The sequence below is a fragment of the Myotis myotis genome, unplaced genomic scaffold (assembly GCF_014108235.1).
Source record: "Myotis myotis isolate mMyoMyo1 unplaced genomic scaffold, mMyoMyo1.p scaffold_m19_p_14, whole genome shotgun sequence".
Taxonomy (NCBI): domain Eukaryota; kingdom Metazoa; phylum Chordata; class Mammalia; order Chiroptera; family Vespertilionidae; genus Myotis; species Myotis myotis.
Genome location: NW_023416318.1, coordinates 10,702,567 through 10,729,983, shown reverse-complemented (window position 1 = coordinate 10,729,983; position 27,417 = coordinate 10,702,567). Strand labels below are relative to the sequence as shown.

Here is a 27,417-nt window from a genome sequence, read left to right as displayed (position 1 = left end):
CATGCCCAGAGAAGAAACCCTGTGTCCTACCCACCTGCTGCCCTCACACAAGCTCCTAAGCCCTGACTGAGGCCCCTGAGGTCCCAGGGCACCTTCAGCAGGTGCCCAATGCCTGCTGCTTCCAGGAAGGGTAGACGTCCTGAGCCCCTGGGTGGGGGAGGTTTGTAAAACACAGATAACTGAGCTGTACTCCCAGGATTTCTGAGAATCTGTATTTCTTTTTTATTAATATTAATATGTTCTTATTGATTTCAGAGAGGGAGAGAGATAGAAACATCAATGATGAGAGAGAATCATTGATCAGCTGCCTCCTACATGCCCCCTGCTGGGATCAAGCCCGAAACCCAGGCATGTGCCCCTGACTGGAATCGAACCCAGGACCCTTCAGTCCCTAGGCTGACACTCCATCCACTGAGCCAAACCAGCCAGGGCCTGAGGATCTGTATTTCTAACAGGGTCCCAAGTCATGCTGATGCTGCCGTCCAGTGTGCCTGGTGACCAGACTTTGGGAACCACTGGGTTTGAAGATGGGGCAGGGGCAGGAAGGCTGGTCAGGGAGCTATGGCGGCTCCAGGCCAGACAGGACTAGAGCTTAAAGCAGGACAAGGCAGCAGGATGGACCGGAGGGGCCAGAGGAGGACACAGGCTGAGAGGCATTTCGGAGGAGGGCCACCGGGAGAGTGCCCAGGTGGTTGTGGAGCATGACGGGGAGCGAGGGGTCAGACTGACTCGGGGGTTTCTAGCTTAAAGGCCGAGGGGAAGGACTCGGGGGTGGGGCACCCAGGAGGCACACCAGCACTGATGGGAGGGCAGGGTTCCATTTTGGAGCATCCTCTGCGTGGGGATGTCCAATGGGCAATTGGTCATTTTAGTCTGGGTGGGGCCTGAGGTACTGGGACTGTGGGAATGTGGAGGTGAAGGTAATTCCCACAGAGCTGGCAGCTGTTGGAGTGCAAAATGCAACAGCTACCTGGGGAGAGTACATGAATTACAGACAAAGAAACAAACAAACAGAAGCAAGAACCACAGGACGGGGGAAACTTCTACAAGCTGTGAGTCTTGTTAGTTGTGCCTTAGCCCTAAGACAGCTCCCTTGGTCTGTAACTCCCAATATTCAGGGACTGGTAGGGGGTCCAGTGAGGAAAGGTGGAAGGCAGGGGACAGTGAAGCTCTGGGGGCAGCTGAAGGTGTCCTGGGGCCCAGGTGCCTTAGCCCTGGGCTGGGAGCTTGTGTGAGGGGCAGCGGGTGAGCAGGACCCAGGGGATTTCTCCTTCAGGCATGGACGGCATTTCCCTTCGGCTTTGAGCTGCCCTGGGCTTGCACCAGGCCAGGCACAATTGCACCCACTTTGAGGACACTGCATGGGTGTCCCGGCCGACCCAGAATGGCAGGCAGCAGGGCCCGAGGAGGAGGCCTGGAGGGAGGAGGCCCACTGCCATTCTTGGTATGGTTCTCCCTCCAGGAGCTGAGCTGCATCTGGCCTCACTTGGGGCAGCTTATAAGGCCTGGTGTGAGTTCTGTTTATGTGAGTACAGCATAAAAGGAACAAATCCACCAGCACCAGGGATGTTGCCACTCAAGTCCTTTTGCATACATTTTTCAAATGATAATTCACTCTTACCCAACCCTCCGTCCCCACCTCCCCAAGGCCGATTTATTGAAAAAAGCGCCTTATATGGTAATATTGCTAACACACCGTCAGCTGGCCTTTTTAGGGACTCTGTTTAAAGAAGATCCGCCTCTGGGGTTTTATATTGCTCTGGTGTTTATGCCAAAGACACACCAGCCCTCAGCCATTGGAAGACGGACCTCTCCTACTTTCGGTGAGTACTGTACAGCATTGCAGGCTCTGCCTCCTGCAGCTGCCTGGCCCCCTGGGTGCAGGCGGCGCCTCCAGATTGGCCTGGCGTCCATGACGCTGGCCCCGGTCGCACACGTCAAGGCCCTCGGTGGGCCTGCGAGCGCCCTGCTGACTGCTTCTGGCCATGGGACGTCCCGGGGCAGGGCTGTTCCAGTCTGGATGGGTGCTCCCTGTCCTCGTAACGGGGTGATGGGTGGGATAGAACATCTGCGGTCTCTGCTCATCCTGCTGGCCAGGGCAGCGCAGGCCTACACTCTCCTGTCCTTTGTCACAGCTCCGAATGGCTGGGAGACTGTCTTAGGCGAGCAGATGGTTTTCGAAAACCTGCTTCTTCTCAGGGTGTTTAAATCAGAGCTAATGATGGCCCCTGTGTCTATGAGATGTCTGTGTTGGGAATAAGAATGTATTTACTTCAGTCCTCTGTGTGTCTCACTACCCTCTCTTGAGCTGGGCTGAGGTGAACAGAACATTTTATCCATCCCTGAAGGCTGTCGGGTCACTGGGAGAGGTGGAGAGTCAGGGGTGGGTAGGAACCAGTGTTCCATGGCATCGAGTAGTTTTAGGGCAGCGGTTCTCAACCTGTGGGTCGCCAACCTGGGGGTCGAACGACCCTTTCACAGGGGTCGCCTAAGACCCTCAGAAAACACATATATAATTACATACTGTTTTTGTGACTAATCACTAGCTTTAATTATATTCAATTTATAACAATGAAAATACATCCTGCATATCAGATATTTACATTACGATTCATAACAGTAGCAACATTACAGTTATGAAGTAGCAACGAAAATAATTTTATGGTTGGGGGTCACCACAACACGAGGAACTGTATTAAAGGGTCGCGGTATTAGGAAGGTTGAGAACCACTATTTTAGGGGGTGGAAGGAACATAGGGGCCCTTTAATTCATTCTCTGATAAGGATGCTGAGAAATTGAGCAACTTGTCCCAAAGACACACCCAGCTGTGAAACCACCTGCCAATGCTGTTATCCACCCCCACACGCACACGAAGATACACGTGTGCAAGTAATTAAGAGGAAAATGAGACCGAGGGGCTAGGGGCCGAGGAGTAGGGCTCTGGGGTAAGGAACCCAGGAGGCACACCAGGACTGAAGGTAGGGCAGGGTTCAGTTTTGGAGCGTCCTCTGTGTGGGGAGGTCCAACGGGCAGTCATTCATTTTACTCTGGTAATTTTCCACTTTGTGTTCAGAGTCTGCTAACATCTCTTTATGGCTGAGGCAGAAGGCGTAGTGGTGCAGGCCGTGGATGCGGACGGCGGGCTACCAAAGTTACTGAATGATCGCAACGTGCTGTCCTGTAAAATGGGGGCAATAGCAATACTACCTACTTGGCAGTGCTGTTGTGAGGATTAAATGAGATAATACATGTATAAAGTGCTCAGCTCAGTGCTATCAGGGCCTGACCCTGATTGCTCAAACTTTAAAAATCACCTGGAGGGCTTATTACACTACAGACTGCACTTCACCCCAGTTTCTGATTCAGGAGGCTCGGGCAGGGCCTGCTAATTTGCATTCCTAATAAGCTCCCAGGTGGTGTTGAGCTGTAGGTTTGGGCTGCACTTTGCATAGGGAGGCTCTCAGGGTTTGCGTTTATGATTTGAATGGGTTATCGTATCCCCTGGGCTGAAAAGAGAGCTCCCCACCTCATAGCAGAGATGAATGGGCGCTGGAGAAACTAATGAGCAGGGAGAGTCTACATGCCAGGTCTGGGAAACCAAGGTGGGCAGCCTGACATCCTAACCTCAAGGCACGATTTCTTTCCTCCTGCCCTTTGTTGACTCCATCAATATTTATTGAGCGCTCATTAAGTGCCAGACACTCTCCTGGATCCTTAGAGACAGTGTAGGGACTTCTGCAATCACTGGGAGAGGCAGAAAAACAGATGAGAATGTTGGAGTAAATAAATATATAAAAGGGCTCCAGGAGGAGCCCCTCACTTGGCCAGGAGTTATCAGGGAAGACTTCCTGGAGGAGGGATACCTGAGCTAGTTCCTGCAGTTGGGGTAGTCCCGGTAGAGAGGAGGCATGTTCTTTGGGATCTTTAAGTGGCTCAGCTCTACTGAATTTAGACTTCAAGGCAGAAAGCAGGGACAGCTAAGGTCAGAGGGGTGGGCAGGGCTGGATGATCAGGGCTTTCTATATTACACTAAAGCAGTGGTTCTCAACCTGTGGGTCGCGACCCCTTTGGCGGTCGAGCGACCCTTTCACAGGAGTCACCTAAGACCATCCCGCATATCAGATATTTACATTACGATTTATAACAGTAGCAACATTACAGTTATGAAGTAGCAACGAAAATAATTTTCTGGTTGGGTCACAACATGAGGAACTGTATTTAAAGGGCCAGAAGGAGGAGGAAAAGTAATAGTGAAGCTGGCCTCACAGTGCTTACAGTCTGTGGGCTAGTTTCAAACAAGGAAAAAATAAAATAAAATAAAGGGCCAGAAGGTTGAGAACCACTGCTCTAAAGGATTGGGCAAAGGGGGACTGGAGAAGGGTGACAGCGAGAGATCTGCTCTTTGAAAGGGCTGCTCTGGCCGCTGTGAGGAGAGTGGACTGGAACAGGGCAAGAGTGCTATCGCCTTGTAAAGTGTCCGGAGTTGCTGGTGCAGGGTGGCATGGAGATAGAATCAAGACATCCTGGGGATTGGCTGGGAGGGAGGAGGGAGGAGTTGGGGTGTAGGGCATAGACTCCAGAGTGGGCGGTGCAATTCACTGAGGGACAACTGCAGTTTAGAGAGCAGTCCTGTAGGTAGAATTGAGGTGCCTGGGGGAGGGCATGGGGTGTCGATGCCCACAGGCAGCTGGCTCTGTGCATCTGGAGCCCTGGAGAGGGGTCCGGACTGAGTTGGGGGAGTGAATGGGAGGCCCAGGTAAAAGCCTGCAGAGTAGGTCCAAACCACAGAATCTGAGGATCCGAAATACCGCTAACCAGGAGTCGTTTTAAACTGAATGAACATATGTCAACCACGTCCAGATACCCTGCACTTAATTAGAGGTGCTGCTAGGATTTTTCATGGAAGGAATGTTTTTCCTGGAGTGATTTCTCTCTGCCAGACTCTTTGGTCATAGGAATGTGCATGTGCGGGCAAATTATAACAGGCAGCTGCTTACATGTCTTTTAAAGCTCCTACCCCCAAATATTTCCCCAACTATTCTTTGAAGTCTCACCTTCTCAGAGACCTTCCTTTAAGGATTTAAACTTGCCGCTAATTTCTAAAATGTCTTTGGAAACTGGTGTGAATTCAACTTTTGATAACCATTGATTTGTGAAGGGGATCACTCAACTCCTTCCAATATTCCACAGACTTCATCCAGGGAGCCAGTGCTGCTGGAGAAGGGTAGGAGAGAGAAGAAGAATGATGTTAGCAGCCCTTTAAAAACAGGGATGAGCAAACTTTTCCTGTAGAGGGTGAGGTAGTAAATATTTTAGGCTTTGTGAGCCTAAGTCTTTTGTAGCAACTACTCAACTCTGCCCCTATGGTAGCAATAGCAGCCATAGACAGTAAGTGAGCAAACACGGGCATGGCTCTGTTCCAATAAAACCTTATTTACAGACACTGAAACCTGAATTTCCTATAACAATTCTCTTTGGCTTTTTGGCAACCATTTTAAAATGTCAAAACTGCCCTACTGGCGGCTCAGTGGTTGAGCATCGGCCTATGAACCAGGAGGTCCTGGTTCCATTCCTGGTCAGGGCATTGCTTGATCCCCAGTAGGGGGCATGCAGGAGGCAGCCAATCAATGATTTTCTCTCATCATCGATGTTTCTATCTCTCTCCTCCTTTCCCTTCCTTTCTGAAATCAATAAAATTATATTTTTAAAAAATGAAATAAAATGTCAAAACCATCCTTAGCCCTGTGGGCCACATACAAACAGGCCTTAATTGGCTGATCCTGGTTTACAATTTAGAAATCCCTTTCATTCCCCTTATTTTCGTTGATCCATCACCTTGAGAGATAGATGTTAAGGTTGCCAGTTCATAGCTGAGGAAACTGAAGGCCAGAGGAGACATGGGCCTGGGCCCTGGGGCGGGGGTGCAGGAGGGAGGAGAAGGGCAAAGAAAGGAGCGGTGGCGGGAACTCAGGCCAAACCTTTCGAGTGGCCAGGAGGGGGATTACGCCTCTGTCTTCATATTTGCTTGGGCTGGGGTGGGGGCGCAAGGAGATGAGTGAGTGAGCAAATTCTTTACATTCAAGTGTTTGGCTTTTGGAAAGGAGGGGAGAGCTGTGTTTCTAGGTTCGCGAAGTCCTCAATGAAGCCCAGATGTAGGACGTGCTGACGAAGCCAGAACACTTTCCTCAGCTTTCTGCGGGCGCAGAGCGGCTGTGACCCCAGGAAACCACAGTGCCTTTGGCTCCGGCTCCTCTGACATGCTCCCGTCTAGCCGCCAGTTACCAGCAGGCAGCTGGGAGGGTGCAGAATTTCTCCGTGCAGAGACTTTCCTAGAGAGTCGGGCTCCGTGGAAAACCCTTCTCCCCAGGGAAGCGTGCCCCCCCGCACCCCCGGGAGGCGCCACTCCAGGCCAGCAGCCCTGAACCCGCCCTCACCTCCCCTGCTTTTCTTTTGGGCCCGCCTTCAAGAAAGCAGATTTAAACCCACCCCAAGGGCTGCAGAAGGCCAGCGTTGCTGACAGCTGGAAGTTGCTCTCTGGCTTGTCTCTGCTGCTGGGAAACAAAGCTCAATGCTCTCTTTCTGTGTGTGGGCAACTCAGGGGGAGACAAAAAGGTTCCCTGTAAAGCCAGACAGGCTTGAGCTATAAATTGAGAGAGAGAGAGAGAGAGAGAGAGAGAGAGAGAGAGAGAGAGAGAGAGAGAGGCTGAGGGGACCCTCCAGGACAGTCAGGGAGGTGTGGCTTTGCTGGAACACAGAGACACAGCTGCTTGCTGGACAGCTGTGAAGAGAAAGCCGTCCCCGCCTGGTCCTAAATCAGGTCCCCGTGACCAAACTGTCATGACACTGGACCGTGGGGACCTGAGGACACCAGGGGCAGCGCAGACCAGGTCTGGGAGGGGGCCTCTCAGGTGGGGGCTGTCATCCAACATTTGTCATCGAACATTAATTGAGCACCTACTATGTGCTGAACACAAGGCACGTGCAGGGTCTCTAACCATAAATGCAGACATAATCCTGGCCTAGGAGGGGCCCAGAGTCTCAGCGACAAGAACACAGACCCTTTTGTTTTAGGGCTTTTGCTGCCAACAGTGCTAGAGAGACAAGAGGCAGAAGCGAAAGCACCAAACATGGAGAAGTTATGAGCGTTTCATTAAGGTGGTGAGGAAGGGGCAAGCCCAGGCTTTGGAAACTGCCTGCGGTGGATGCCAGCCGTGCCTCTCCCCGGCTAGGAGGCATCAGGCGACGTTCCCTTCTCAGAGACTTTGTTTCCAAATCTGCAAAATCGACATAAAAATACCTTCCCTCAGGGCTTCTGTGAGGATTCAATAGATAATAGATTTGAAGGGCCCCATTAAAAAAAATTATTTTTAAAAAAATGCATTTACCAAAATTGGAAACAGGGAATATACTGCCATGTTTCACCTGACAAAGCCTCTGGACCTTTTCCATTGCTTCGGATATCCTGCTCTCTCCATTGCAGGGGGTTTCTGGCAATTAGTTTACAAACCAATTTATTTATTATTCAATAACTTTTTTCAACATTAAAGTTGTTTCTCATTTTGGTTATTTGAACCAAAGCTGTGATGAGCTGGCTCTTAGCCAAATCTTTCCACTGATCCATGAGTGTGTCCCAGGGGTAAACCCCTAGAAGTGCCTTTGTGGCATCAAAGACACATGCATTTTTATGTCAAGAGATATATACAGTAGTTCACATGGAAAGTATTACAATAACTAATGAATAATAATGCAAGAATAGCCCTGACTGGTTTGGCTCAGCGGATAGAGCGTCAGCCTGCGGACCAAAGGGTCCCAGGTTCGATTCCAGTCAAGGGCATGTACCTTGGTTGTGGGCACATCCCCAGTGGGAGGTGTGCAGGAGGCAGCTGATCGATGCTTCTCTCTCATCGATGTTTCTAACTCTCTATCCCTCTCCCTTCCTCTCTGTAAAAAAAAACAATGAAATATATATTTAAAAAAATAACGCAAGAATACACTGTCTCATATACTCACAACTCTAAACCTACTTTTGTCCACCCTGGACATTATACACAAAAGATATATATTCATTTTAAGGCTTTTAAATAGTAGTTTTCAAATCACCTTCCAAAAAGTAGTGCAGTTTGACACGTCAGCAGTGAATGCAAGCGCACCTCCCCACACTTGGTCCAATAAGGGTGACCCCAGCGCCGGCCACAGCACCCCAGCCAGAGGTGGGTCAGCTTCTATTCCGGCCGCAGCGCACTGCTGGCCGTCGCGAGACCCCGGGCCCCGCTCACAGATGCTGAGCAAGAGCTTCCACAGTTTGGTTACTTAGACCCACAGGCAGAACCCCATGTTTATCCTATTAACTTGGATCTGATTGGGGTCAGCGTGTCTTCTCTGCCTTCTGAGACCTGCTTTGGGGTTGGTTCTTCCGTCCAGCATATTTAAAACCACTTCCCCCCAGCCTGTTTTATCTGGAAGTTTGATCAGCATGTGCTCTATATTTTTATCCAACTCATTAATTAAAATGGCACGTGGGAAAAAGGACAAGAGTAGACCTGAGGCTCAGGTGGGTGGAGCATCATCCTGTATACGGAAAGGTTGCGGGTTCGATTTCCGGTCAGGGCACGTACCTAGGTTGTGGGTTCAATTCCTGGATGGGGCCCATTCAGGAGGCAACTGATTAATATTCTCTCACACCAATGTTCCTTTCTCTCTCTCTCTCTCTCTCTCTCTCTCTCTCTCTCTCTCTCTCTCTCTCTCTCTCTCTCCTTTCCCCTTTCAGGTGAGGATTAAAGAAAAAAAGGAAAGAATAGAGCCTGAGGCCAACCACTGTCTCCAAGTTGAGCTGATCCATCAGTGAACACTTTTCAGTAGCTACCGGCAACTACACATATGCCCCTGGATTTATTGTTCAGCCCACTCGGCTTTAAGAACAGGGATCTCACAGGAGACCTTGTCAGATGCCAAGATCAAGTTAATTAAGCTCAATGTCTCCCACCTTCTCCTGCACCGCAGTCCTGGGGAAAAGGGAGGGCTGTCACACTGACATTTGCTCTTGGTAAATGATGACAAATATAAGAAATCACAGCTTCCTTAAAAATGCTCTCTTGCCCTGGCCAGTGTTCTCAATGGTTAGTGCGTCGGCCAGTGCACAAAAGCATTTCCGGTTCAATTCCTGGTCAAGGGCATGTACCTGGGTTGCAGGGTCGATCCCTGGCTCTCATCTTGGCACGTGTGGGAGGCAACCAATCGATGGGTCTCTCTCACATCAATGTTTCTCTCTCTCCCCCTCCCTCCCTCCCTCCTTTCTTCCCTCCCACTCTCTCTAAAAATCAATGGGAAAATTTCCTTGGGTGAGGATTAACAACAACAACAATAATGCTTTCTGGGACAGTGCCTCTGGAAACCTGACCCACGTATCAAGAGTATCTAAGGTTTTAGAGCTCTGCCTTCTTTTCCTTTTGATCATGGAACATTTATGTGCCCATCTCCAGTCTAACATCCCTTCACTTCTCCATTCTTCCAACATGGCAGGAGGCTGGCAGGTCTTCTCTGCAGCCCAGAACGGCTCAGCTCCAGAGACAACACTGCTCTGAGCAGCGAGGTGCTAACCTCCACTTCACCTCAGACCTCAAGTTCCTCTTACCCATGTTTGTCCTACTTTGTGGTTCTGAAAACCTTTCTCCTTGACAGTCGTTGGCTCATTCGCTCATTCATTTGGATAACAAACATTTAGGAGCCCACTCTGGGGCCGCCTTATGTCGGACACACTGAAGAATCACGGGGAATAAGGCAGACCTGGCTGCTGCCTTCACCGAGCTCCCGCGAGCCAGCATATGCAGAGTTGATCACTGCTCGGGCGGGTTCTAGGTGCTGTGGGGCAAAGAGGGGCCACTCACCAAGACCAGTGGCCAGAGAGGACTCCTGAAAATGCCGTGTCAACACAGAGGGCTGACAGGTGACAGGGGTGGGGAGAAGGCCCTTCCAGATCCTAAAGGGTCAGAAGAGAGAGGAAGTGACACAGCTCGGAGAATGGAAAGAAACTCCACATGGCCCAAGTGAGGAGGAGGCCGAGAGGGGGCAGGAGGCAAGATGAGCCTGGAGATGCAGGCAGGGGCCAGACCCCGATGGGCCCGGTGGGACAAGTTGGGGAGCTGGGACTTGATCTCCTTGGCCATGAGAGGTCACGAGGATCAACGCGACAGAAGCAGAGCTGGACTCAGCAAGCCACAGGGGCCGCTCTCCTAGTGCGCTCCGTGCTTCAAACATAACGGGAAGGGGCTTCCTTTCAGCCTTAACATTCTGTTAACAAGCTTCTGCTCAGTCTCCACTTGGCCTTTCTGACCTCGCGTTCACAGGCCTGTGGCTCTGTCTCCTCTTTGCTTTGGTCATCGACTACTCTGTCCCTCTTCCGCATAAGGCCATCGACGGGCCAGGATCAAGGCTCCCGTAGCACCCATCTTCTTCCCCTCCTGTGGTCCCACATCCTGAATGCAGCGCAGTTGGGGCTTCTTCCACCGCCACCTCCTCTTTCCACGCCTCGAGCCTCTTTTCTCTGGACTCCTGAAAGCTGACCTCCTAACCCCTCAGCGAGGGCCTTCCCACTACCAGCCACGCTGTCCCACCCAGGGCTTCCCAGGCTCGAGGGCCATGGTTCACTGCCTCCTGAGTGTCTGTTGCTTCTCTTTCACCACGGAGTGCCAAGAATGGACCAGATGTTGTCTTTCAACCTCCCCCGACAAAAGAAAACCTGCCACAGATGTTGGAAAAATGAATTCCCTCCCCAATTTGCAGCCGTCCCAACCTAGGTATCCGCATGGTAGGAGGACTTCTCTGTTTTCTCCGTCCGAAACAGCAGGGGGCAGTGAGTCTCATCAGGAACCTCTTGCTTTCCTCTCCTCTCAGGCTGTCCCTCCCCGTCAGGTGCTTCTACCCTGAGGATTGTGCGTTTCCCCTGTACCTCCTGCATCTTTCTCCCTTAACGATATGTTATGTTGATTTTAATTATAAGCTATTCATGAGTACAGTCTCCTTGTAAAAATGTAAAACATTACAGCTGGCACCTCTCCCAGCCCCTTCCCACCTCCAGAGGCAATCACTATGATCAGTCTTAGACTTTTTTTTCCCCCTCAACTTTTTGCTGTGTTTATATCCACAAATAGAAAATTATGGAAAATGCACCATATTGTTTTTATGGTTTGTTTTAAAAAATAACTTGCACAAATGGTTTCATGCTATTCAGTCTATTCTGCAACTTGCTTTGTTCAGTCAGTGGAATGGTTTAGAAATCCAGCCACATGGGCCCATGGAGAGCGGCCCGGATCTTCTTTTAATCTCAGGACAGGATCCCATACCCTGGACTTTTGGGGTAGTTCCAAGTCGTGTGCCTCTCCAGTTAATGACGCCAGCTTTTCCACACCTTGGCCAACATCTATTATAAAACTTTGAATCTTCACACTCTGCTGCCTCTTATGCATTTGCGCTTCCCTGGTAACGAGTGAGGCTGTGCGTCTTTTCATGCAGTTGTTGGGTGTTTGCATCACCTTTTCTGTCAATTATCCTTTCATCATCTTTGTTTTTCTTTTGAGCTGTTTACATCTTTCTTACTGATTTGTATTATATATATATATATATATATATATATATATATATATATATCTCCGCTGTTATATGTGCTGCACATTTTTTCAATTCCTTTCCTAACCTTTAAGTCTTTTAAGATTCTCTCCAATGGATTATAGCTTTGTAGCCATTTGGGGTTTTTAAGAGGCAGGTAGGTGAGTTTGCTAGAATTGCCATAACAAACTATCACTGACTGGGTGGCTTACACCACAGAAATTTATTTTTTCACAGTTCTCAAGGTTTGAAGTCCGAGATCGAGGTGTTGGCGGGATTGGTTTCTTTTGAGGCCTCTTTCCTTGGCTTGGAGATGGCTGCCCTCTCGGGCCTCTTCACAGTCTCCCCTCTGCATGTCTCTGTCCCAATGTCCTCTTCTTATAAACACACCCATCCTATTGGGTTAGTTATATTGGACACCATCATATTGGATTCATGACCTCATTTTACCTTACTTACCTCTTTAAAGGCCCTATCCCCAAACACACTCACACTCTGCCTGGAGGTTAGGACTTTAGTATATGAACTTGGGATACACAACTCAGCCCATGTCAGCAGGGGAGAGGGAAGGGGCCCGATTGCCAGGGACTGGGAGGCCAGGTCCACACGGTGCCTCCTGGAACTGGGCCCTGGCTGCCGGTGGGCTCAGGCCCCAAAGTCAAGAAGACCATCTCCAAATGTTTTTGACCCTCAGTTGACTAGTTCTCTTCTCCCTCAACCCCAAAGGTGCTCCAGCCCCCGGTTCACTTGACCACACGCACCATGTGTGAAGAGGAGACCACTGCCCTCGTGTGTGACAATGGCTCCGGCCTGTGCAAGGCTGGCTTCGCAGGAGATGACGCCCCCCGAGCCGTTTTCCCTTCCATCGTGGGCCGCCCTCGCCACCAGGTGTGTGCTCGTCTGGACACAAGGCTTTGAGGCATTAGGAGGAAGCACTGCATTGTGGGGACTACGCTGAGGTGTGTGTGTGTGTGTGTGTGTGTGTGTGTGTGTGTGTGTGACTGAGTGAGGATGAGTGTGTGTGTGAGAGGGTATGTGTATGTGTATTGAGGGGGGTGGGGTTCTCTCTTCTGATTAACTAATAGAGCAGGACCCTGTAAATAAAAATATGCAGAACCAAAAACATCTGTCAGGCATGCACTGATGACATTATGTCTGGCTTAAGTCTTTGAGGTTGCTAAGTTTGGAAGAAACCTTTTAAAAAATGCAATTAAACCCCTTGCCTTTAAGAAATGTATAGTCATTTAAAATAATTTTTCTTGAAATAAAAAAAAAACACCTGAAAAAAAAGAAATGTATACTCCATGAATATACACCCACAACTAATTTGAGATCACAGGCTGAAATAGAGGCAAAATATTTCATCAGGAGAGGGAGAAATGAAATCTAAATAGAGGCCTGGCCAGTAGCTCTGTTGGTTAGAGTGTCGTCTGATCCTGACTCTCAAATACCCCATTGAGCATGGCAAGGTTGTAGGTTCGATCCCCGGCAGGGCACATACAGGAATCAACCAACAAATGCATAAATAAGTGGAACAACAAACTGATGTTTCTCTCTCTCTCTCTCTCTCTCTCTCTCTCTCTCTCTCTCTCTCCATTTAATAATTTTTAAAAATATGAATGGAGGAACAAGGGAAGGAGAAGACTTTCTACAAAAAGGGACAACTGCCTGGCCAGCTGGCTCAGTGGTTGAGCATCAACCTATGAACCAGGAGGTCATTTTCCTGGTTGAGGCACATGCCCATGTTGCAGGCTCGATCCCCAGTACGGGGAGTGCAGGAGGCAGCTAATCAATGCTTTCTCTCATCATTGATGTTTATATCTCTCTCTTTCTCTCCCTTCCTCTCTAAAATCAATAAAAATATATTTTAAAAAATAAATAAAAGAAAAAGGGATAACTGAGGCTAAGGAGGATTTTAGCACGTGGAGAGAACACACACCAGAAGCAAAAATTTGGAGGTTTAAAGTGTAAGTGTAGGGTATTTGAGGAGGACAAGTACGTGTGTGTGTGTGTGCGTGTGTGTGTGCGTGTGTGTGTGTGTGTGTGTGTGAAGTAAGGTAAGGAGAGGAAGTGTGTGGAGGAACTCTGCTCTCTCTCAGAAAATGACATTGTCTTAGGAGAAAAAAGAGAGACCAGCTCACAAGAAACCCTCCACCTTCTCTCCTTGTCTCCCTCATTCACTGGTGTCTGCCTCACCCTTATCGCCTGCTGTTCTGTTTCCTGGGGAAGAAGGACATTTTCCTACCTTCATCTTTCTTCAGAAACCCTCTGATGACTGAGTCCCTCCGAGGGGAGCCCTCAGGCAGCTCACATCCGTCCTCTTTTGTGTTGCAGGGTGTAATGGTGGGAATGGGCCAGAAAGACAGCTACGTGGGGGATGAGGCTCAGAGCAAGCGAGGGATCCTGACTCTCAAGTACCCCATCGAGCACGGCATCATCACCAACTGGGACGACATGGAGAAGGTACTGGTGAACTCCCCCTTTAGGGTGCTCATCTTAATGATAAGACATCACCGTGACCCTCGGATCTCACAGTCCTCTGTGCCCTGTCAACTCTCCCTCTAAAATGCTTCTCACAGCCGCCTTTCCTTCCTGTCCTTCCCCATGGCCACACCCAACCAGGGATGCTGACATCTCCCACAGAATTATTGCCATGGCTTCCTGACTGGTTCCTTTGACTGGGTGTCTCACTCACCCAATTAATTCTCTACACGGCTGCACAGCTTCTCTTTCTAAAAGCAGGTCAGATCCTGGCATTCGCCTCCTCAGGAATCTTAGGAGCTCCTCACTCACCAAGAGAAGGTCCCCAACTTCCTGTCTGTCATCTGAGGACCTGCCTGGTCCTGCCGAATTCCCAGCTCCATCCCTCACACGGCCTTCACTCTGCACCAGCGCTTCCTCCTTCCTTCCAATGCTGATGCTACCTCCTTCTAACAGTCCCTGCCATCACCTCAGATAGGCGCACTGCTGCTATGTTATGATGATGGTTCTCTAATGAAAATCTTAGGTAAGATTCTCTCGGGGGCTTTAGAAGCCCTTTTTGTGTGTAAGAAGGTGCGGGGAAGGAGGACTTCTTAAAATGTAGTCTGTGATCACAAAATCATGTGTGCAAAATGCTAATAGAACCTTTTTAACATTCCTTTGATAAATTCTGCTGACAGTTGTCTCAGAGTTCTTGTTTTGCACTGACTGCCTTTTGAAATGTAATAGAGGGCTTATTGAGCAGGCTGCCACTGGGAATAAAGAATGTTGATTTGAAATCTGTAATTCACTGTACATTTCTCCAGATCCTAGATTCAGTCACTCTGGGTGTGAGATAAATAGATAAAATACAATAGCTTTTGCTTCACACAGTGGAACCATTAAGAACACAGCCAGGGACAGAGAGATCCGGGAGCAAATCCGTCCCTTGAGGCTCAGTTTCCTCATTTGTGGAGATAAAAATACTTTCTTCCTTAGGCTGCTTGGGAGATTGAATTAGGGGAATACGTAGTATAATCCCAAGGTAGGAAACATACTTAATGCTCAATAAATGGCACATACTCTTTGTATATACCTAACAATATATAAATCAAAAACATAACAGACAAAAACAGTTTACTCGTAGTAGTAACAACATGAACTCTTTTTTGTTGTTGTTAATTATCACCAGAGGATGTTTTCCCCCCATTGCTTTCTCAGAGAGAGTGGGAGGGAGGAGGAGTGAGAGAGAGAAAAAAAAACATCAATGTGAGAGAGACACATCGATTGGCTGATTCCCACACAAGCCCTGACTGGCGAGCAGGGAGTGAACCCACAAGCCAGGTACATGCCCTTGATTGGGAATCAAACCCACTACCATTTGGTGCCGGGCAGGGCGGGGCGTGGGAGCAGAGACAATGCTCTAATCACTGAGCCACACTGTCCAGGGCAACAATATGAACTCTTTAAATAAACTACTAAAAATATAGCATGTGTCTTAGAAGAAAAACAGGCCTAGCCTGTGTGGCTCAGTTGCTTGGGCATCGTCCTGTGCACCAAAAGGTTGCTGGTTTGATTCCTGGTCAGAGCACATGCCCAGGTTGCAAGCTCAGTCCCCAGTAGGAGGTGTGCAGGAGGCAGCCAATGGATGTTTCTCTCTCTCTCAAATCAATAAAAACATTTTTAAAAACAGAAGAAGGTAAAGCTGTCAAATCTTCTAAAATTAATTTATGGGCTCATTGCCATTCCAATAAAAATCTCACAATTTTTAAATTGTATACATTTAAGGTATACAATTTGACGATGTGATATACATTGTATAACAGTCATCACATTCAAGTCAATTAACATACCTGTCACCTCCATAGGTGTTTTTTTCTCGCAGTGAGAGCACTTGGACTTACTTTCTTGGCAACTTTTAAGTGTACAATACAGTGCTGTTACCTATAGTCCACATGCTGTACACTAAGTCTCCAGAATTTACTTAGCCTACATAACTGAGACTTCGCTCCCCTTGACCAACATCTCCCCATCCCCCCACCCCCAACCTCCTAGTAACCCTATTCTACTCTCTGCTTCTACCAGTTTGACTAAAAAGAAAGCACACTTTTTAATTATGCAAGATAATCATAAAGTATGTTTGAAGAAAGAAATAAGGCAAAATTTGTAAGAACAAAATTAATAAAAAAAAAACTGTTAGAGGGGACTTGCCATATCCAAATATTGAAATATAATATAGAGTTCTAAAAATTAAAACAATTTGGTACCAGCACAAAGGTAAAGAGAAAATGTATGATCAATGAAACTTGCAATACCAGAAAAGGATTTACTCAGTAAATTATTCTGGGACAACTGATTACTTATTTGAGAGGTGAGGTATTTTTGATTATTGCCCTTACTTCATTCTATTTCACCAAACACATATCGATTGAATATAAAAGTTAAATATAAAAACTCAAATGATTAAAAAAAATACAATAAAATAAGTGTGAGTATCAAATTTCTGGTGTAAGAAGTCATAGAAAAAAAGAATGACAAATCTGGTTTCTTAAAACTCATACTTCTAGCATGTCAAAAATAAAGCCAAATTTAAAAGGTAAGCAACTAATTGCAAAAAACATTCACAAGTGCAATATAAACAGGTAGTGCCAATTGATGATTATAGACACAAAGTCCACCAGGCAGATAAACAAGGGATGTGAACAGATACTTTCCCAAATGAAAATTATAAAAAGTTGCAAATCTGAAAAAGTTTAAACTCATTTGAAACAAATAAAAAATTTCAAAGTGAAACTAGATATTATTTTTATCTATCAAATTATTTCCTATTTTAAGAGCGAGAGCACTGGATGCAGGTTAGGGTAAGATGGGCACTTTCTTATTCTGTAATTCAGCCTCTTTGTTGGTAGTAAAAATAAAAACAGTCTTCCAATTGCCATACTCTTTAGGCCACTAATGCCACAGTTAGAATTCTTTTCTTTGGAAAACAACCTGAATAGAAAAAAGAAAATGTAATATGCACAAACATAGCTATCACAGGATTATTTATAGATAAAAATGCAAGATACCATATGAATAGTAATATGATTAAATATATGATGGTATATGATGCAATATTGTTTAAGCATTAAAAAATAAGTGTTCAATGTATTAAAAATAAATATTTACTATGAAAAAGAAAATTATTTATATTGTATTAACTGAAAAGTGGCAAGAAACAAAACTGAATATGAAAGTATTATAATAATAAATAATAGTAAATAAAACAAAGTATATGAAATAAGTAAATGGTGATAGTGATAAATTTGAAAATTGATAAGAGCGAAAGGTTAGGAAGAAGAAAAAAGTCAATTTCTTGTTAAAATATGGGAGATTTTTATTCCTCTTAAATTTTTTTTTTCTAATTTTAACATTATTGGTATCTTTTGTTTTTAAAGTACATTATAAAAACTCCCCCCAAAAAAGAAATAAAAGGAAGTGCAGATGTTTGCATTACAGGATGTTTTGCAAAGTCAATTTTTTTTAATAATGTACTTTAAAGACTGTGCCTCGTGGGTCTGAGATATGCCTAGGAACCTGCACCTGTCACAGCTATCCCAGATGATGCTGATTGAAGGGATCTGGGGACCACATTAGAAGAAATGCTGACATCACCTCATTCAGGCTGATCGCCACCTGCTCTGTGTCACTGTGAGACTTGGGCCTCTGCTTGTGCCATTCCCTCTGCCTTGGGCGCCCTTCTCCGCCCCTGCAGACTTCCTTTGCCTTCAGGGCCCACCTAAACCCTCCGACTGAACTGCCTCTGCCTCGTTCTTCACTTAAAATGTGGGTGTCTTTGTCTTTTGTCATTTTTGCCTGTCTTTCTCCTCTCTTGAAACTAAAATCTAGGGGCCATGCCTGGTTCATATCTGCACTCCTTACCTTGAGCATCGTCCTGGCGCAAAGCCAGTGGCTCGTCAATATGTGGGCACAGTGGAATCCAATGACCCTGTGCCCCATCTCTGAGAAAATCCAGGCCTTAGGCCCCTGGCTCTCTTTGCCAAATGCCTCTGAAAGTAAACATGAAATCTCTCTGAAATGAAGAAATAAAAAACTCCTGTTTTGTGGGCCTGGATCACGGAAGAGGGACCTAGACACAGAGAGAAAGAGCTTCCCTTGGAACCGGGGTTCTCCGCTGAGCGACTTGCCTCCCAGGGGGCCTTTGGCGATGTCGGGAGACATGTTTGCCTGTTTCAAGATAAAGAGAAGCTCCTGGCATCTGGTGGGTGGATGCCAGGGATGCTGCTAAACATCCTGTAACGCACAGGTCAGCCCCTGCAACAAGGAGTGTCCAACCTAAGGTAAAGCGCCGAGGTTGGGAAACCCTGCTCTAAAGCGCCGGCGGGTTCACAATATACAAGGAAGGTTCAAGCATGTCTGTCAGCTTCCCAGCAGGAGACAGCACCCTCCCAGTTGGGGCTTGAGAGTTAATTTAAGGAAGCGCTGCTTACAGAGATGTGCACAGAAAGGGAACCAGCCAGGGATGTTGAGGCACCCAAGTACTAGCAACAGAGGGAAGCTCTTCCTCCCCTAATGCTGGGGGGGAGGGGGGTAGGAGGCGCGCAGGGAGGGCAATGCCAGTAAAACTTCGTGAGAGCTGGAGCCCTGAAAGAGGGGCCACTCAACAGGAGCTGTGCTCTGAAAGGCCACACTGTACCCGGGAGAAACACACTCCTTCCCTCTCCAGCCTCTTGCTGGTATCTTCTATAAGCCAAACACAGGCAGAAGCCAGAAAGCAAGGAACACAGAGATGCGGTGGGCCTGGCCCCCCAAGGCACAAAGCAGGGGAGAGAAAGGCATTCAGACGGACATAATCAACATGCTAAGTATATTGGCCCCAGATCTGAGTCCTGTTGAGAAGCAATATAACCTCTACATTTCAATCAGAACTTCCCAGGGCTGACCGTTCTCTCCAGATCCAAGAACACTGAGCCATACTCCCTCAGCACAGCATGTCAGTTGGAGTTTTCCAGCCCACTGGGAGTCTGCTGGACTCATCTGACTTTTGTCCCAAACAGATCTGGCACCACTCCTTCTACAATGAGCTGCGGGTAGCACCTGAAGAGCACCCCACCCTGCTCACGGAGGCACCCCTAAATCCCAAGGCCAACAGGGAGAAGATGACCCAGGTAAGAGGCCAGCCAGACCTGAGCACTGGCACAAGAATGGAACGTGGATGCTACACATGATCCTTTCTCCCATTCACACAACAGGGCAACAGAATTCTTTGAGAGCCTGCCCTGTGCATAGTCCGTGCCAGGCCCTAAAGGTGGGAGTAGGGTAAATAGGCATATTTCCTGCCCTTAAAAAAGATTCCAAACCATTCTTTGGGCCCAGAGGTGCTGTGATTTCTGCCAGACTGTCTTTAATTCTGCATTGTCCTTTCAGATCATGTTTGAAACCTTCAACGTCCCTGCCATGTACGTCGCCATTCAAGCTGTGCTCTCCCTCTATGCTTCTGGCCGCACAACAGGTGAGTCGCCCTGATTGTAATGGCGCCCTTTCTGACTTTAGAGAAGCGGTTCTCAACCTGTGGGTTGCGACCCCTTTGGCGGTCGAACGACCCTTTCACAGGGGTCGCCTAAGACCATCCTGCATATCAGATATTTACATTACGATTCATAACAGTAGCAACATTACAGTTATGAAGTAGCAACGAAAATAATTTTCTGGTTGGGTCACAACATGAGGAACTGTATTTAAAGGGCCAGAAGGTTGAGAACCACTGCTCTAGAAGGCGGAAGGGATAGAGATTCCTGCTCAGAAGAATCAAAGCGACAGCCAAAATCCAGGGGAAACCTTGCACTGGGCTAACAGACGGGAAGCCCATGTGATGGGGAGTGTGCCCAGTATAGATGGAAAGGGTTCAATGAACAACCATGACCGGTACACCCAGCAAGGGCCGTTCCCTTAGAGCAGTCAGTCTGGGAACGTATACACACTTTCCAACAATACTGGGATGTTTCTGCTCATGAAGCAGGAATAGTAAAAACTGAGATGGCAGATATGCAAATATCCTTGGTGTAGAAAGGTGCTCAGGGAAACAGAGGGGGCTTAAAAATAAAACAGTTTTTAATAGGGACTTGACAGCTTGAATATCATTCACACATTGACTCGTGTATTCTTTTCTGTGGTCTTTTGTTTGGTTGGGTTGGGTTTTTTTTTTTTAAATATATTTTATTGATTTTTTTACAGAGAGGAAGGGAGAGAGATAGAGAGTCAGAAACATCGATGAGAAAGAAACATCGATCAGCTGCCTCCTGCACATCTCCCACAGGGATGTGCCCGCAACCCAAGCACATGCCCTTGACCGGAATCGAACCCGGGACCCTTGAGTCCGCAGGCCGATGCTCTATCCACTGAGCCAAACCGGTTTCGGCTGGGTTGGGTTTTTTTCCTTACTAATATTCATTCATGTGTTCATGGATATGTTCATTCATTCATTCATTCATGCATCATCAGATATTTTCCAATCCTGCCTACCATGTGCAAACATTGCACCACTGGCAAACAAGGCAGATCCTGCTGCTGTGGAGCTAACAGTCTAGTGGGGAAGAGACGGAGTAAGCCATAATTTCACTACAGGTGATAAGGACAGTAATAGGGAAATACGGGTATATACAGTTTTGTACCCTGTGCTTTGCACTTGATTTTGTTGTGGGCATCATGTCTAATGGCTACCTGGAAGCCATTGTATGATGACTCCATTATTTATTTACTTATTTTACCATTTGTCTATTGCTGGGCCTTTACATTGTCTCTAATTTTTCTTGTTTAATATATGCTGTGATGAACATCTTGTATAAGAGTAAGCTACTGGTCCCTGGGTATTTATTTTACTTCTGGCCCTTACTAAACCATCTTATTTGCTCTAATCATTTTTCAGTTGATTCTCTTCTAAGTATACAACCACATCATCTTCAAATAATGACAGTTTTGTTTCTTTTTTATAATAATACCTCTTATTTCCATTTTGTGTCTTATTACATTGGCTAAAGCACCCAGGACAATAGTAAATAATAATAAAATAATGCTATTATAAGGTTGCCCCATCAATTATGATGTGGCTGTAGGATCAAGTGAGATTACTTATGCTGAGAAAGCTTATTTCCCTTCATGGTTTGCTAAAAAATTTTATTAGTAGAGAATTTTATTTTTTTCAAATGGTTTTTATAGTTCCTATGAGATCTAAGATGCTAATTGCTTGTGCATATGTGTTAGTTTGATGCCTGAAAGATGTACAAATTACCCAGTCTCAATTAAAGAGTGTGCAGTCTAGATGCAAATTGACAAGTGTGCATTGTCATAAAAGTGTTTCAAGGAATGCAAGAAGAGGAGACATTCTACTTGCTTTTCATAGGCTATAGTCTCATTTGGGAGAATAAATTGATGTGCACACAAAAATATGATTGATTGTTCTTATGGTGGGTGAATTTTCTCAGCTACTAAAGAAAAACATGGTCGTTGAAAATCATGGGTAAATGGTCCCAGAAAGAGACAGATAAAAGACAAGAAAAGTTTTAACAGGTCCTATCCCCTCTGTCTATAGGCATCGTCCTGGATTCAGGGGATGGCGTCACCCACAATGTCCCCATCTATGAGGGCTACGCACTGCCTCACGCCATCATGCGCCTTGACCTGGCGGGCCGCGACCTCACGGACTACCTCATGAAGATCCTCACAGAGAGAGGCTATTCCTTTGTGACCACAGGTATCCAGCCCCTTTCCTGATTCTGAGCTCAGCTCAAAACCAAATCTGATCTAGGACTAGAAGTTCCCAGGCCTGGTGAGAAGTCTGTGGCTATGTGTCCTCAAACTATCTTGGGGTAGATAGGGAGGCTCTACGTAGCCAGAGGCTGGGCCTCTGGTCAAGACCGGATAGATAGTTAAGGCAACCTTATTCAAGAGAAAGGTTCCCAATCCGTACACCCTGGGGAGGGGGACAGCGCTTAGACCTACTTATGCTAAGCAGCACTCCCTGAGACCTCCTTAAGTGCCTTCTTCCCAGGGACCTGCTACCTCTGTCCACGTCCACACCAGGATCACAGCTCATTTTCAGTAATGCTGAATGGTAGTAAGATCCGGGGATGCATGTCATTAACTAGGGGCATTTATAGCTCATCTGGAACAAATAAGGTCTGAATATCTCAGGGGAAGATATCATGCCTCAGGGGCCACCTGAGTATTTAGGTAGGGGCCTTCCTAGATTCTGTAAGATCACAATGTATAAGCCTACATCTAGACCAGAAGTGTGTCCTGCAAGGCCCTCAGGAAGGCCTGCAGCGCTGTCAGGGCAGAGCGAAGACAGCAAGGTGAAAAGCCCATGCAACATTTTGCTTGGGAATCAAGACTTTGAACTCCAACTTTAGGAAGAGGAATAAAAAAAAATTAACTTTCATCCTAAGACTGAATCCAAAGCAGAAGTACGAAGGTGTTCATGGAGATCAAAATGGGACAACCCAACTAACAGAGCTGAGTACCTACTTCCTGTCATTTCTGCTTCCAGCTGAGCGAGAAATCGTGAGAGACATCAAGGAGAAGCTGTGCTATGTGGCCCTAGATTTTGAGAACGAGATGGCCACGGCCGCCTCCTCCTCCTCCCTGGAGAAGAGCTACGAGCTGCCTGATGGGCAGGTCATCACCATTGGCAATGAGCGCTTCCGCTGCCCCGAGACCCTCTTCCAGCCTTCCTTCATTGGTGAGGTTCTGCCCACAGTCCCTGCCAATCAGGAGGGCAGGGTGGAGGGGTGGGCGCGGGATGGAAAGAGAAACACCAGGAGTCACGCACTCTTTGTTTATTGTTTATACATAGCCCATATTTTTCCAGGAAGTGCCCAAAATACATAAACAATACAGCTAGGTAAAATCTAATTTTAAATAAAAGGAAATCAAGATAAAGGCAAAGCAGGAGAGGGAATATAATATGAAACTAAGAATGAGGTTAATAAACAAAACACTTCTTGGACCGCTCAGCATTTAGGTCATGAGGTTGAAATTTACAATAGTAAACAGGATGGGCTTGGGGCAGACCTGGTTTTAACCTTGGACATGTTACCATCTTCAACCTTCAGTAACCTTATCTGTAAAGTGGAAATAATGATAGTACCTACTAAGTAGGGTTGTAACAAGAATTAAATAACAAAATAACACAAGGACAACTCTTTGCTGAGGAGTGTATAAAAAGAGGTGGGCCTGTAAGCAAATGTTGATATACAGTGTAGTGGTAGATAGCAAACTGGACAGAGTGCTATAGGCCTAAGAAACCTTAAAGGAGGTGAGTATTTGGACAGAACCTTGAAGAAAGTAAAGGAGGGAAGACTTCTTAAAGGAGGTGAGTATTTGGACAGAACCTTGAAGAAAGAGTATCATTTCATGGTATCCAAGGATGGAAGGAGTGCAGAATAGGGAGTGACATACAATACTGATTGTGGTATGTACAAAGGCATGGAAATGTGAAAAGTCCTGTTCTATTTGGGACACGATGGAAGAGTTCTGTGTGCGTGTGCGTGTACGTGTGCGCATGTGTGTATGCATGCCTGTTGTATGTTTTCACACAGGGGAGAATGGAGAGAATGGCTGGACCACACTAAAAATGTGGGGGTTAATCATATCAGCAATGGAGATCTCCTGAAAGTTTTTAGGCAGCAGTGTAGCAAGGTCAGGTTTGTATTTTAGGAAGATTTTTCTACCTACTATGTGAAATTATATCATAAGGACAAAAGACTAGAGGTGGGAGGCCAGGTAGGTAGGTGTGAGCTGGTTTGGCATGTGCCAGGCTAAGTTAGCTAAATGTCAACCTGTGGGCAATGGAGGGCTATCAAAGCTGATATGATGGGTATATGTACACAATGGAATATGAAAGAGAATAAAGTACTGACACAAGCTGTAACATGGATGCACTTGAAAACATGGTAAGGGAAACAAGCCAGACACAAAAGGTCATATAGTGTATGAGTCCATTTATATGATATGGGAAATCTACAGAGACAGGGAGTAAATTAGCGGCTGCCTAGAACTGGGGAAGGGTAAAGGGAAAATGGGGAGTATCTGTCTGCTAATGGGTATGGGGTTTCTTTTGGCGGGGGGCGGCGGGGGGACGGTGTTAAAAATGTTCTAAAATTACATTGTGGCAATAGATGCACAACTCTGTGATTATACTAGAAACTACTAAACTGTACACTTTAAAAGGGTAAATATAATGGCAAGTGAATTATATCTCAACAAAGCTGTGAAAAAAGATGATGCAATGAAAGCGTTCCTTTAGAAATATATCTCAGGCAACAATGTGGAAGGTCCATCAAACAGAGGGAAACTAAAGGCAGGGTGATGGCTAGTTAGAGGGTCTGATCTTAATACATTTGGGAGGTAAATAAGGACCTGAACTACCATTAATTGCAACCACAGAAGGGGGTCACTTGAGGAGCTGAAAGTGAGGGTGTTTATGTGTGATGGATGTTGACTAGAGACCGTGATCTCTACTAGGCATGGAGTCTGCTGGAATTCATGAAACAACCTACAATTCCATCATGAAGTGTGACATCGACATCCGCAAGGACTTATATGCCAACAATGTCCTCTCTGGGGGTACCACCATGTACCCCGGCATTGCTGACAGGATGCAGAAGGAGATTACAGCCCTGGCTCCCAGTACCATGAAGATCAAGGTGGGTCTTCACCCAATTCCTTCCATCCCGTTCTTTGTACAATGACCTGTCTACCTGGGAGATGCTCAGAGTCCAGATGCCAGGCCTGTGGCTCAGTGGCCTCCTGGGTTCAGCATCATCCTGGTCTGGGACAAATTTCATCTTGGGGGATTATGTTCCTTGGGCACTGATGAGTTGGAGACACTTTTCGCATGAGCTTTCAGACATAATCACATGCTGTCGTATGAGAAGGGGGTGAAAGAATTTGGAATGAAGAGAATATTGAGCTGGTTGAGGAAGAAATCAAGGGGAGGGATATAAAAAATAAAAGAGGAGGGAAATAGAAGGGAAGAAACTTTAAAAGGAGTTGGGTGTTACCCCAAAGGAGGGTGAAAGTTTTAAAAAGAACGTTTGGCCATGGGGCAGGCTGCTGGTTCGAACTCACGGGGACATTCCTTGATTCCTGGACAGTCCGTTTGTCCCAACTTGGCCATAACCCTCCCCACACTGCTTCTTACCAGGGCTTAGCACTTCTTTGTCCTCGGCAGGATGGGAGCCCACTTGTCTTTCCCCCACTCTGGTCCCAAGCAGTCAATAATACAGTCCTTTTTTGAGGGCTTCTAGGTACTTTGATGCTAATGGGTTTAGAAGGAGTTGGGAATAGAATAGAGATAACAAATAGGTTGAAAGTTACCAAGTCTCACAATAAAGTTGGTCTCTGGGGAGTAGGCCTGATCTGAGGAAGTATATGCTCTATGTCAGTATTCTAAGAACCTTCTTTACAAAGGAAGGCTGCCCAGCCCTTCCTTCTGCCTAGCAGATGGTGTTCAGCACAGGGAAGCAAAGTAGGACACCAGAAAACAGGTGAGAACCTGTGGTCCCTTCTCAGCTGGAGCCACTGGAACAGCCACATTACTGAGGCCTGCCACATGGGGCTTTTTACCAAGACCCTGTGTCAGGATACCACACCCAGCCTCACCCCCAGATTCTAGTTCATCAGGTCTGAGGTAGTCCCACCACCTACAGTGATAAACGAGCACCAGTGATTTGATACATGTCCCCATTTGTGAGCCCCTGCCCTGAGTTTAACAATATGTGCCAGCCTTCAAGGGGCCTAGGATCTAATTAGTGGACATAATCAATGAAAGGAAACTTAAATAAGGCAAGAGGAGGGGAAAGGGCACTCCAGGGAGGGGAAATAGGATGAGCAAAGGTGCTCAGGGGTGTGTGTGCACGTGTGAACATCCCAGACAAGTTGGACAGCAGGATTTGGATAGAGGAATTGGGGGAGATGAAGCAAGCCTCAAGGATATGGAAGAAGAGAGTGGGTGGGGGTGGGGCTGAGATTGAGGACTTCAAACCCAAGACAGCCCAGAGTTTTCTCACAACCAGAACTGCCCAGCAATAAAATTTGCTACCTTCTTAGTGGTTCTGCCAGTCCTTGAGGTATCTACTCAAGGAGTGATGAGCTGACTTTTGTCTGCCTAAATAAGATAACTTCTAAAGACCATTCTTATTCTGCAATGCTATGATCTCTGTAATGTAAGAAATCTGTAGAGAGGTTTTAAGGAGACAAAAAAAATCAATTTAGTTTTTAGTTTGTTCTAGCACTGAATTTTTAGACCCTTCAGATTCTGAGAAATTAGTTGAAGAATTACAGTCCTTCTAAATCTACTTTGAGGTGGAGTTCAAAGTTGTTTGCCGGGACAACCAATTTCTAAAGGCTAAGCTCAGTGACAAGAATGAATAATGTATGAATTTAAGAACTTCTCACGTACAAGTGGCTGTTGACAGATGAAGTTTAAGGGTCTGAGTAGACAGGCTCATACTCAGAAATGGAGGAAGCTGCTCATGCATTCAATTCCAGGAAAGAACAGAACAGTACTGCCCCTGTAGATGTTGGTATTGGTCAGCTATTGCTGAGTAACAAGCAACTATGAAATCACAGGGCACATAACCATTAGCATTTATTGCTCATGCATCTGCAGGTCAGTTTGGAGTCAGCAGATCTAGGTCAGGCTTGGCTAGGCAGCTCTGTAGGTCCAGCCAGCTCAGGTCAGGTCCATATCTCTCACTCACTATGGGACTTGGGCTGAAGGGCCAGCAACTCCTTGGGGACGTTTTTTTTCGTGAAGATGGCAGAGGCACAAGAGAGTATGCCTGTGCATGCCTGAAGAACATTTCAAGATCCATGTCTGCTAACATTTCACTGACCAAAGCAAATACAGACCCGAGCATGAAGTCACCTGGTGGAAGAGGACAATCTTCCTGTGGAGGGGTGGGAGTGAAGATTTGAGCAATAATCCAATCAACCACAAGGTTTACCCTGTTTCTTTTTTGACCATGGAGGCAGTCCTTTTCTGGGCAGCCTGGCAGTTTGATGAGATGATTCTGGGACCACCTTCCTATTCCCTTGGGGACTGATCGTGATTCATCACGTTTGCTCTTTGCAGATTATTGCTCCCCCGGAGCGGAAGTACTCCGTCTGGATAGGAGGCTCCATCCTGGCTTCTCTCTCCACCTTCCAGCAGATGTGGATCAGCAAGCCAGAGTATGATGAGGCGGGGCCCTCCATTGTCCACAGGAAATGCTTCTAAAGTCAGAACAGATTCTCTGGGGATCTCCTTGAGACTGCTGTTACAAATCATGAACCATTAAAACCTGCAAGCCTTA

General features: G+C 46.7%; 1 protein-coding gene across 1 annotated transcript; it reads left to right on the top strand.

The window, feature by feature from the left end:
• The first annotated feature begins 1,745 nt into the window (after positions 1-1,745).
• Positions 1,746-27,417, top strand: ACTG2 (actin gamma 2, smooth muscle). The gene is made up of 9 exons (XM_036334100.1): positions 1,746-1,823; positions 12,329-12,490; positions 13,937-14,065; positions 19,120-19,230; positions 19,490-19,574; positions 21,651-21,812; positions 22,608-22,799; positions 24,584-24,765; positions 27,198-27,417. The coding sequence occupies exons 2-9, from the start codon at positions 12,365-12,367 to the stop codon at positions 27,339-27,341; spliced, it is 1,131 nt and encodes a 376-aa protein (XP_036189993.1). The 5' UTR covers positions 1,746-1,823; positions 12,329-12,364; the 3' UTR covers positions 27,342-27,417.

Bases quoted from the DNA above. Each gene is read 5' to 3' on its own strand.
- ACTG2 (XM_036334100.1), top strand. From the start codon at position 12,365: ATGTGTGAAGAGGAGACCACTGCCCTCGTGTGTGACAATGGCTCCGGC. The intron at 21,813-22,607 runs GTATCCAGCCCC...TTCTGCTTCCAG, and splicing joins CTATTCCTTTGTGACCACAG to CTGAGCGAGAAATCGTGAGA. The intron at 24,766-27,197 runs GTGGGTCTTCAC...TGCTCTTTGCAG, and splicing joins CCAGTACCATGAAGATCAAG to ATTATTGCTCCCCCGGAGCG.